This window comes from Eptatretus burgeri, chromosome 3 (genome assembly GCF_056783735.1).
Source record: "Eptatretus burgeri isolate ZD-2024b chromosome 3, Ebu_testis_v1, whole genome shotgun sequence".
NCBI lineage: Eukaryota > Metazoa > Chordata > Myxini > Myxiniformes > Myxinidae > Eptatretus > Eptatretus burgeri.
In genome coordinates, this window is record NC_140963.1 from 13,080,220 (window position 1) to 13,092,791 (window position 12,572).

Consider the following 12,572-nt stretch of genomic DNA (forward strand, 5'->3'; position numbering starts at 1 on the left):
ACTGAAGCTCGGTCCCATCAGTCCATGGCAGAAGGGAGGTGCACCATGGGAGGGAGTTGCACCATGGGAGGGATGTGCATCATGGGAGGGATGTGCATCATGGGAGGGAGTTGCACCATGGGAGGGATGTGCACCATGGGAGGGATGTGCATCATGGGAGGGAGTTGCCAAAAGGGAGTCGACAAAGCGAACCAAGCCTCACAGCAAAACCACATCCAATGCTGATATATTCAACGTGGTCCTTGACCCCACTGAGACTCAGTCCCACCTTCAACAGGATGGAGTCGATAATTCCCTCCAAGCTGCATGGCCAAGGCCGCATCCCAATCACATGTCGATCAGCACAACAATGTGCGCATGTGCACAGCCCTCGGCCTCATAAAAGCCACCATAGCTGCAGGCCTCGGCCGCAACACGTGCTCGGTCTTTTTCCCACAAAACCTGCTGCACTCATCACGGTCTCCGCTCCAATTGAAGATGTTATTCGGCACGGTCTTCGCTCCCATCAGTCCTCGATAAAGTCTTTGTCCGTTTTATGTTTTGGTTTCATCATCGCACACCCATCCTTTTAACCTTGTTTATGTTACACATGCAGGATCAATGTTTTATTTCCCATAACAATGCAACACACATGGAACATGCTTTTCTTCCTTTCCAAAATCATGCATTTTTTTCTTGAACTGACAAGCAATGTCTTTTATTTTTTGCAGTTTTCAATGTTTCCAGAAACATGAACAGAAAAACAAAGAAAAGAAAGAGCAGTCATTGCTCAAGGAGCTTCAACAAAAGGAAGTGCATGTGCAGTGTCATACAGATGTAGGTGTGGTGGCACAGAAAGTAGGACAGATGCAGGAATTAAAGGATGAGTCAATATATCAGGAGAAAACACAAAGAATGCCTGAGATAAATCGACTGGAACAAGAACTCTGCAAGGGGGAAAACAATGTGCGTATTGAGGAACGAGAGGTTTCACAAAGTGAAGAAGAAGAAGAACAAAGAAAAACAAAGGAAGAACAGAGACAAAGGGAAGATTTTTTAATCCATAAAGAGGAAGATGAGATGAGCGAAAGAAAAGAAGAGAAGGTGATAGATCAGGAACACAAAAAACCTTTTGAGGAATTTGTTGTGACCAAAGTGGAACAACATGAAAATGTTGCTGCAGAGAAGGAAGAAGAAAGTGTTGTTGTCGATGAGACAGAAGACATTGTCGCTGCAGAGGAGACAGAAGACAGTGTCACTCTGGAGGAGATAGAAGATATTGTCGCTCTGGAGGAGACAGAAAACAGTGTCGCTGTGGAGGAGACAGAAGACGGTGTCGCTCTGGAGGAGACAGAAAACAGTGTCGCTGTGGAGGAGACAGAAGACAGTGTCCCTCTGGAGGAGATAGAAGATATTGTCGCTCTGGAGGAGACAGAAGACATTGTTGCTCTGGAGGAGACAGAAGACATTGTCGCTGCAGAGGAGACAGAAGACAGTGTCACTCTGGCGGAGACAGAAGACTGTGTCGCTCTGGAGGAGAGAGAAGACGGTGTCGCTCTGGAGGAGACAGAAAACAGTGTCGCTGTGGAGGAAACAGAAGACAGTGTCACTCTGGAAGAGACAGAAAACAGTGTCGCTGTGGACGAGACAGAAGACAGTGTCGCTCTTGAGGAGACAGAAAACAGTGTCGCTGTGGAGGAGGCAGAAGACAGTGTCCCTCTGGAGGAGATAGAAGATATTGTCGCTCTGGAGGAGACAGAAGACATTGTCGCTCTGGAGGAGACAGAAGACGGTGTCGCTCTGGAGGAGACAGAAGACGGTGTCTCTCTGGAGGAGACAGAAGACAGTGTCCCTCTGGAGGAGACAGAAGACAGTGTCGCTGTGGAGGAGACAGAAGACAGTGTCACTGTGGAGAATACAGAAGACATTGTCGCTCTGGAGGAGACAGAAGACATTGTCGCTCTGGAGGAGACAGAAGACATTGTCGCTCTGGAGGAGACAGAAGACATTGTCGCTCTGGAGGAGACAGAAGACATTGTCGCTCTGGAGGAGACAGAAGGCAGTGTCGCTGTGGAGGAGACAGGAGACAATGTCACTGTGGAGAATACAGAAGACAGTGTCACTGTGGAGGAGACAGAAGAGAGTGTCCCTCTGGAGGAGACAGAAGACAGTGTCCCTCTGGAGGAGACAGAAGACAGTGTCCCTCTGGAGGAGACAGAAGACAGTGTCACTGTGGAGGAGACAGAAGACAGTGTCACTGTGGAGGAGACAGAAGACAGTGTCGCTCTGGAGGAGACAGAAGACAGTGTTGCTCTGGAGGAGACAGAAGACAGTGTTGCTCTGGAGGAGACAGAAGACAGTGTCACTGTAGAGGAGACCGAAGACAGTGTCGCTGTGAAGGAGACAGAAGACAGTGTCACTCTGGAGGCGACAGAAGACAGTGTCACTCTGGAGGCGACAGAAGACAGCGTCGCTCTGGAGGAAACAGAAGACGGTGTCACTCTGGAGGAGACAGAAGACGGTGTCGCTCTGGAGGAGACAGAAGACAGTGTCTCTCTGGAGGAGACAGAAGACAGTGTCCCTCTGGAGGAGACAGAAGACAGTGTCCCTCTGGAGGAGACAGAAGACAGTGTCCCTCTGGAGGAGACAGAAGACATTTTCGCTCTGGAGGAGACAGAAGACATTGTCGCTCTGGAGGAGATAGAACACAGTGTCGCTCTGGAGGAGACAGAAGATATTGTCGCTCTGGAGGAGACAGAAGATATTGTCGCTCTGGAGGAGACAAAAGACAGTGTCGCTTTTGAGGAGAAAGAAGAAAGTGTCGCTGCAGAGGAAACAGAAGTATGTGTCGCTGTGGAGGGGACAGAAGACAGTGTCGCTCTGGAGGAGACAGAAGACAGTGTCGCTCTGGAGGAGACAGAAGACAGTGTCGCTCTGGAGGAGACAGAAGACAGTGTCGCTCTGGAGGAGACAGAAGACAGTGTCGCTCTGGAGGAGACAGAAGACAGTGTCGCTCTGGAGGAGACAGAAGACAGTGTCGCTCTGGAGGAGACAGAAGACAGTGTCGCTCTGGAGGAGACAGAAGACAGTGTCGCTCTGGAGGAGACAGAAGACAGTGTCGCTCTGGAGGAGACAGAAGACAGTGTCGCTCTGGAGGAGACAGAAGACAGTGTCCCTCTGGAGGAGACAGAAGTATGTGTCACTCTGGAAGAGACAGAAGACAGTGTCACTCTGGAGGAGACAGAAGTATGTGTCGCTGTGGAGGGGACAGAAGAAAGTGTTGCTGGTGGGGAGAAAGATGAAAGTGTTGTTGTGGAGAAAGAAGAAGGTCGTTCTGAACAGCTGCTGAAAAAAAAAGAAAAGCTCTTCCTCAAAAAACAAAGGAAGAAGCAAAGACAAGGAGCAAGCAAAATTTCTGGATTTGAAATGAAATCCCACAGTGTTGCCATGGTACAACAACAGCAACAGACACCTCACTGTGATGACAGGCTGCAAAAGCAGCAACAACAAAAACAGCACACTTTTGAGGGACAACAGCAGAAATGTAAGCCTCACTGTGATGACTGGCTGCAGCAGCAACACCAGCCACAGTACGCTGTTCGGGGGTTCCACCAGGAACATAATCCTCACCGTGATGACTGGCGGCATCAACATCCACAACAGAAACAGCACTTTGGTAAGACGTTCCAGCAGGAACAGAAGTCTCGCCGTGATGACTGGCGGCATCAACATCCACAACAGAAACAGCACTTTGATGAGACGTTCCACCAGGAACATAAGCCTCGCCGTGATGACTGGCGGCATCAACATCCACAACAGAAACAGCACTTTGGTAAGACGTTCCAGCAGGAACAGAAGTCTCGCCGTGATGACTGGCGGCATCATCATCAACAACAGGAAGAGCAGCAACATCAACAACAGAAAGAGCAGCAACATCAACAACAGGAAGAGCAGCAACATCGACAACAGAAAGAGCAGCAACATCAACAACAGAAAGAGCAGCAACATCAACAACAGAAAGAGCAGCAACATCAACAACAGAAAGAGCAGCAACATCAACAACAGAAAGAGCAGCAACATCAAAAACAGAAACAGCATTTTAAGTCGTTCCAGCAGGAACAGAGGCCTCACTGTGAGCACGGACTGCAACAGGAACAGCAGGAGCAGCAGGAGCAGCAGCAGCAGCAGCAGCAGCAGCAGCAGCAGCAGCAGCAGCAGCAGCAGCAGCAGCAGCAGCAGCAGCAGCAGCAGCAGCAGCATGACGGTGTTAAGGGTCCATATCATACGCAGGAAGTTCAACAGGTAAACACTCTTCAGTCCTTTGGAAAAGTTGGGGGTGAACATACTGGGTACAAACATAGCCAACCCCAAGATGGAGACGTCAAGTTGAAAGGCATTTTGGCACTTCATCTTCTGTTGACATTGCTGTTAATGTTTAATTCAATTAAAAATATCCTTAGTTGTGGAGATAATTGTAATTATGACTTTGGAGGGAAAGGTAACTCATTGCATGGTCTTTGCCATGGAGGATAAAAAAAAAGAACTCTTAACTCCCTTCGATTGGATTATATCACCAAATTCAACTTTTCATCGATTACTTGTTCTATTACTGCATTTCCTTCTGTACTCTTTCCTGAACGATTTCTCATTTAATCTTTCATTTTTCTATTTTTTCAAAGGTCCCTCAGAAGCGGTGCGGATTCCCTCCTCCACCACCTCACATTAAGCGGTATCGTTCAGAACGTAAGTTTCCAAGATTCTTGCCTTACATGACAAATTATTCCGAACTTTGTTTGAACTCCACGTTCTTCACCTGCATCGTGTGCCTTTTTTCTGTGCGTCACAAGTATTGAGAACAGATGAATATTTTGCTGCACTCTGACCCAGACAAGCACCAAATAAATATTCCAATTGGTGGAAGTCTGGCATGACTTAAAGTATCCACACAAGTCATTGTGTACATCTGGATGATCATTAAAAGAAGTTGTTTGAAAAACCGATTTTTACAATCCCACTTTCTCTCAGCTTGGGGTGACTCGAGCTGCCTTCCAAGAAGCATTTCATCATGGTTCAGGGAGAGGGAGGAGCAGAGAGAGATATCGATACAGATATGGATAGATGGATCTCCATTCCAGGATTGTGGTGAAAAGCATGATAATGATTGAGATTATGATGACAGTGCTATTGAGTGATTTTAACTTCCTTTTGTTGATGTGTGTGCACAGAGGAAGAAGTCATATTTATGGCCGCTGGAGCAGAGGATGAGATGTTTGGTAGTGAATCCATCATCACTCCCAAGTGCTCCAGGAATGCAAGACGAAGACAGAGACTCTTACAGATGGCTGATCCAAGTTGTTTTGACTAAAAACGAGTATCCAGAACTACAGGTAATGTTTACACTCGAAGGACTTTATTTAATAATTGACATTTTTTGAGTCCAAGTTTTTAAATTTGTCACTTCCTTATTTAAAATAACATGACAAGAACTTAGTAATACTCAGTGAAGAGACTTTAACAATTCAATTGAATACATCAGGCAGGTGAGGTCTCTCACCGATCTGTACAATCAATGCCAATCATATCTGTTACATATGAAGGGATCTGAAGCCATTGACTCTCTGTGTTTGTGGCAACCATCATGCATGACTTTGTGACTGCACAAACACATTTACACTCCAATGATATTTTTCATTTTTTCCTCCTTCTCTTTAGCTCCTGCCATCATCTGGATAAACTTCGAATATTCATCCAAAAATATCTGACCTTCGCTCTGACCACAATCTTCTCCACCTCATCAACTCAGATTTCTTCAATCAAAAATCCCATTCATTTTTTTTACAACAAACCTTAATCGCTCCTTTTACCTCTCATACGAGCCTCGACAAGGTATACACAAAAAAAAAAACATGTTTCACTTCTACCAGCTTCCCAAACTCACCTGCAGATTCCATCAGAAGGACTTCAATTAAGTTATACTTCAAATACTGCACAAAATGAGCTTTACTGTAACACTCATTTAAATTATTGTGCCTGAAGGCAGCAGAAACTCCCCAACATCAAGAGGCAAGACGAGAAGCAAATACTGCAATCTGCCACCCCCCCCATACTTGTGATCTCATTCATTGTGCTGTATTTCCATCAGTTGTCCATACAATCTGGTTCAGGAGGACACAGTTCATGCCTATGAAACCTTTGTCGCTCCTGTGTGAAGCGGGGCCATCGCCGTAAAATACAAAACACACAGGAAATGGCGCTCTGTGTTGAGGCGCGGCGGTGATGGTCATGTTTAACCCTCGACCAGTCAAAGATCCCCGGGGGGTTATATTTCACAGCAACGTCAACTTTGGTATTCTTTGCTCTTGTCTTATCAAAGCGACCAGTCTTATTTGCTCTCTTCCGTCTGTGTCTGTGTCTGTGTCTGTGTCTGTGTCTGTGTCTGTGTCTGTGTCTGTGTCTGTGTCTGTGTCTCTCTCTCTCTCTCTCTCTCTCTCTCTCTCTCTCTCTCTCTCTCTCTCTCTCTCTCTCTCTCTCTCTCTCTCTCTCTCTCTCTCTCTCTCTCTCTCTCTCTCTCTCTCTCTCTCTCTCTCTATCTATCTCTCTCTCTCCCCATTCTCTTGCCCCCCCCCTTTGGTACACCTGAAAGTGAAGCGATGGGTGGTGTTTGCTTGTCCTTTCGTAAAACGGCGATGTAATCTAAAAATAGAGAAATGTCGGTCACAATACAATGGCAAACACAATTCAACATTCCAATAAGAATGGGATTTATACAGAACGGCATAAAACAGTCTCCTAAGGGAGAATGCTATCCACTTGGTGGGAATAATGAGGTATCAGCAAATAAAATAATTTCATATTGATAAAATCAACAACCGTTTTGCCAAAGTATACACGAGTAGATTATCCGTCCCATGGACGGGTGGCATAGGTGGTGGTGGTGGTCTCTTCTGTGGGAGGCACATGATAGCACTGGACCAATCACGTTTGTTGATGTTCCTCGGACTGCATAGCTAATACTCAGCGTTCTCGGCTTCACTTTTTAACCCCCCTAATTATTGCTCATTATAGTGAGCTGGAAAGTGTTGTGGAATTTTGCTGTTAACCGACTTGGTGTAAATCCTATTTACGTTATTGTCTCTTTAAACACGCAAATCATCCACTGTCCACAAGGAAAAGTACATTTCGTCAGAGAACATCTATTTTGTGGTACCACGGAGTTCAAAACACTGACATGTAAAACATCTGCAATGATTTTCACAAAACTAAGCTTACATTTCCTGATATATATATATATATATATATATATATATATATATATATATATATATATATATATATATATATATATATATATATATATATATATATATATATATATATATATATATATATACATGCTTTGAAGGGAGTGGAGGGGTCTGATAAGCATTACGTAAAACAATTCAAAATGAAATCCATGTCCACTGGGTGGAAAGAGAATGACATAATCATGGCAAAAGTTGCAGTGTTATCAACCAGGTCACCTCGTTTCATCCTTGGTGAGAATAAAACAAAATATTAAAAGCAGGACAAGGCAGTTCAGGATAAGACATTAGGTTATAGGTTTTACAAAGAAATGAATATAGAAGGCAGTGAGTAAATGTGCAAAACCAGTGAGTACAGGAAAAGAAAAGGCAACTTGTTTGAAGAGGAATATTCCCCATCAAAAGTATAGCGATCAAGAGTCACGTATACCAAGTACAATATAACTGAGTTTCGTGGACCATTGACACTTCGTCGAGGAGGAGAGAATAAACATATAACCCCATTTTCGCATACATGATATTATGAAGACACAAAGATCAGGATTCTTAATAGTAAGAGAAAACAAACCGATTTAGAAACAGGAAGATTGGGAGGTATTTCCTGTCACCATATTAATCTCTCAAACATAAATATTTCCTATTATACAGAGCGGGCCAAATATCAATTCACGGTTTTGAACCCCTGTAATTCTCTTGCTAAGAAACGAAATTGAACAAAATATTTCCAGGATATAGGTTCGCATTTCAAGGTTTTGTGGGAAAAAAATTTATTCAATTCAGACATGTATAAAATTCTTCATGACTGTCGGAAAACAACAGAACGTGAGTGGTCTTGGAGGATTGCGAAAGGATGCTCACAGTGCTTGAAATTGATTGAAATCATTTCGAAATTCAGAACTGACTTTGTACACGTCTGATCTCAACAATCGTTTTTAACCACAAAAACCTGAAATATGTACTTATATCCTGTAAATATTTTGTTTGATTACGTCTCTTTGCAACAGAATTACAGGAGTTTAAAACCGTAAATAGAGACATGGCCCACCCTGTAAAATGGCACGAAGAACACCTGGAAGAAGGGGGTTAAGCTTCAAGTAAATTATCATTTTTGTGTCTAAGTATTCCGGCAAGAAAAAGGTGTTCGGTATTTTAATAAATATTGTTATTGGGATGCGATGGGGCTTAAAAAGAGGGAAACGTAGTGTCGTTATTTCATTATTATTAAATGTTCAGAATAAGAGTATGGTATTTGTTTACAAGGATCACAACCTGTTGAAGAATGTCGAGACATATAACTGTGATCCTTCCATCCTCTGTTATCTCTTCGTTAAATGTTGGGTCGCTGGAATAGGTAACCCGTATTGTCAGTAGTTGTCTGTTTGTTTGGATTTTTGTTCGTTTGTCATCAGCATAATTGGTAGTAAACGTGGGCCGATTTTGACCAAACTCGGGTGGTCAGTACATCTTATGACCTTGTGCTTTGGAAATTGTGATAATTGCTTGGGACGCTTTGGTTCCCTCGCAACAACCGAAAAACCTTCAAAATCGGTACAGTTCACGCAAAATCAATTCCGAAAGCCATTATCCCATGTAGGGTTCTGAAATTTGGCACGAATGATCTACAGGTGATGCTCTATCAAATCTATTCCGGTTTTTGTGATATATGGAATACTTTACCTGCAGCGCCCCCGACAATTAGGGTATGCGCGAAAATTGGTGAAAATTGAAGGTCCCCGAGCGACCAGGTGACTGCATCGATATGAATGAAACTTTGCAGGTTCATGGTACTCAATGAGTACTACAACGTTGCCTCAGGACATATTGACCGATTTCGCTTAGGTCAGGGGTCCAAGGTCAATTAGTGCAAACATATGCGAGAGCTGGAGGTGCCTTCGCGCCAAATGCTACTCCGAGGGTTATGGTCGGATGATCATGAAAATTCACACTGATCGTCTGGAATACATTGTGCACAAACGATCCAGCCGGATTTTCGATTTAGATCTTTGTTCACCCACAGCACCCCCTCAAACTTTGGGGATTTCCGATTTCAAACCGCATTTTCGGTACTTTTCATTCAAATGCATACCGAGTAATTATCAGTGGATGGAACTGGATAAGATTTGATATGCATAATCTTGAGGTGATTCCCGATCCGCGATATGACATCCATTTTGCTCTATATCTTATAGTTTCCATGCTCGGCAACCCATGGCCGCCGACCGGATCGTTTCTTTTAAAGTCATTCAAGGTCTTGTGGGACTCGCTTTATGGACTGGATTTTCAACAAAGGACTGGCTTTACACTGATGCTGATAAACCTACAAAGGCGGATTTAAATGAAATGTTTAATGATGATATGGTTCTAAAGTTTAGAACACATAAATCATTTAGAAATTTAGAATAAATCTTAGTTGTTTCCTGTTTTGAAAAAAATATTTCTGGAAACAAGAATATCTCAAAATCCAGATAAATATATGTTTAAGATTCAGTCGTGTAAAAGTGGTGGTTCAAAGAGTATGAGGACTGTTGAGGTGGAAGAAGTTAAATAGAAATTTCAGTAAATATGGAAATCAGTGGAGTTAGAAAAAGATGAAGAATTGCATAAAAACATACATGATGAGGACGAAGAAGTCACAATAACACTTGAAATTTGAACAAAATATGTTGTGTGGGGGAGGAGAGGGTTGTGTTCGGAAGGAGAGGGGTGGCAGGGGATTACATTCTCGATAAAAAAGGTGATAAATGGGGTTTCTGGGACGTCGATTCAAATGAATGGGGGAAAAGGGAAAAACTTTCTGACCCACGCCCCAAAAGCCCAAAATAGGAGGCTGATTTTCTCCCCACCTATCCTCTTCCCTCCCATACAAGCAAATGTAAAATTGAGATGATGAAAGGTTGAGACTTAATGATGAAAGCACTTCTTCCCTTTCATATTTTCATTCCACTCAAAGAGTGAACCAATGGATATTTGCCCATGTTCTTCTTTGGGGAATAACTTAATTTTCTTATAACATTCATTTCCATCGAGTATATTTACAAAGAATAACTTGGAACTTGGTTCTTGGTTTAAATCTCTTTGTTGTGCAGAAATGAAATGATAAACTTCTCTTAATGCTCTTATTTGACCACCTCCTGATGCACATATCATTTTGAGATTGTAGTAAATTGTTTTTCCATTGTTCACTTGAGAACCATCAAAGTTTTCAGTCCATTCAAGGATATATATTTTTTCTTTACATCCTCCAACTTATTTGTAGTTAAATTTATCCGCTTATTTGTTTTGTCTACTTTTACGCCGGTTATTTCTTCAATAAGAGATTTGATATTTCTCACATTCCTTATGTTTCCCATTTAAATACCAACGCTGATTACATCTCCACTCTTTTGCTTGGTTATTGCTTGGTTCTATCATTTATAAATCAGTAAAAAGATGGTGGGAGCCTGTTAAGATTCCCATCCCAATATCTTAACACTTATACTTATAACCAGAAGGGAGAAGATTGATTCCATTCTCTAAAATCTATATTTTATCATCAAAAGCTCCTCATGCTTTCTTATTTATCTTCTGTAGATAATTGATGTTTATAAGTTCTTATTGTATTCATTTTTCTGTACTCTTCCTTCTTTCAGGTTAAACAGTTGTAATAATGTTTAAAGTTTATTGCTTCTTTGATTATATTTTTCTTTATTCAGTTTAGCTTATTATCATACCTTTCAATGTTATTATTATCAATATACATAAAAGCATAAGACTTTGATCTCAATCCTATAAATTCACTCATGACCTTCCCACCCAATTCATCTTTAAACTTACCAAGAACCTTTTTATTATTTGGTCTAGCTTCCGGGGAAACCACACCCTTGGCAGGCTTTGTCCAAACCGAGTCGCTGTTACTGACTCGGATCCGGCGTAACCAGGCGGGAATTACCAAAGCCGCGCCGGCCCAAATGACAATTTACGGCACAATTGGCCTTCCTAATTCTCAAGCCGAACCATACTGGGTCAATGAAAGAAAGCACAGACAACAAACTGGAACATTTAACAGTTATTTATTTACAATGTAAGAGGGAGGGAAGCACAGAGCAGACTTAACCACGAATAATAATGCAGGCAAATGTACAAGGGCAATCACTTAAACGATTTCTACGTATCATACTGGCCACAGACAGACAGACAGACCTGGACAGACAGACAGAAAAAGAAATGGACCTCGTGGGTCTTTATTCGGTCCTTCAGCTCGGGATGGAAGGGGAGCTGAGGGTCAGAGTCTGGCCGGGTACCTGGCCGCCTCTTGCGGTTTCACCGACTCGCACTTGTGGAGCTCAGAGTCCATGGACGGGAACGGGGATCCTCAGCTCGAGCGCTCCAACACAACCCACTACGGTGGGACTCGAACCCATGACCCAGAATCCAATGAGCCCATGATCCTGGCTGCCACGAACGACGATGTCTGTTACCTCTCCCAGCTTGGAAGGTGACATCAATGATCACATTACTTGGTGTACTTCAGCTCCGACGACAGACAGCAATATTGCTCTCTTTCTGTTTTCATGGGTGATCTGTTTGGCCTCAAAGGAGAACGACGTCTCTAAATGAAGGTCTCCCACGACTCCCTCGTCGGCTGGAACTCGTCCAATTTTCCATAGATCGCCATCTCAACAATGTAATTTTCCTCGTCACGAATTATGTAATGTCCCCAGAAGTCAGTGTCACTCCTCGAAGTCCATTAACAATGTTTCTTGCAAGCAAGAAGCGAAATCATTTGGTATGAACAACAATCAGAGCAGGCACAGCCATTCCGGGCCGTGGCGTGCTTCTCCCACGATGTGCCTTGCCGGATCCGGATGATTTTCATTAACGCTTCAAATACACAAATAAACAAATAACGACTGGTGAGATTCCGAGGGTAAACAAGAAAGCACGAACTCCCTTCAGACTGATTCCCAGATTTCATTCCCGATTTCGACACTTATTTAATCCGGATGATATCTGATCCTTGAAACTGAAAAAATATTTGGATGATGTCGTTTAATTAGTCCGTAAGAGGAGATCGTGGAAAATCGTATCATTTAATGCATGAAATCACTCCAAGCTCCTAATTTGGAAACCACAGCACTTACAAAAGCGAAATAAACAACGATTCGCAGCGATGACGAACAGGCATTCAATATGAGTGTGGAAAGTGAAGAAAAAACACTTTGTCGTTCAGAAATCGTTGCGGCCTGTTCCAAGCCGAGGCATGGTTGAGTCGGCCAAAAAACATGGCGGCTTCAGACCCCAGCGAGGTTACCA

At 43.0% G+C, this 12,572-nt stretch overlaps 1 protein-coding gene across 1 annotated transcript; it reads left to right on the plus strand.

The window, feature by feature from the left end:
* Positions 1–280: 280 nt before the first annotated feature.
* On the plus strand, positions 281–6,543 carry LOC147029414 (uncharacterized). The gene is made up of 4 exons (XM_085872453.1): positions 281–4,281; positions 4,659–4,722; positions 5,205–5,366; positions 5,692–6,543. The coding sequence occupies exons 1-3, from the start codon at positions 691–693 to the stop codon at positions 5,342–5,344; spliced, it is 3,795 nt and encodes a 1,264-aa protein (XP_085728579.1). The 5' UTR covers positions 281–690; the 3' UTR covers positions 5,345–5,366; positions 5,692–6,543.
* The last annotated feature ends 6,029 nt before the right edge of the window (positions 6,544–12,572 follow it).

Bases quoted from the DNA above. Each gene is read 5' to 3' on its own strand.
- LOC147029414 (XM_085872453.1), top strand. From the start codon at position 691: ATGTCTTTTATTTTTTGCAGTTTTCAATGTTTCCAGAAACATGAACAG. The intron at 4,282-4,658 runs GTAAACACTCTT...ATTTTTTCAAAG, and splicing joins ATACGCAGGAAGTTCAACAG to GTCCCTCAGAAGCGGTGCGG. The intron at 4,723-5,204 runs GTAAGTTTCCAA...GTGTGTGCACAG, and splicing joins TAAGCGGTATCGTTCAGAAC to AGGAAGAAGTCATATTTATG.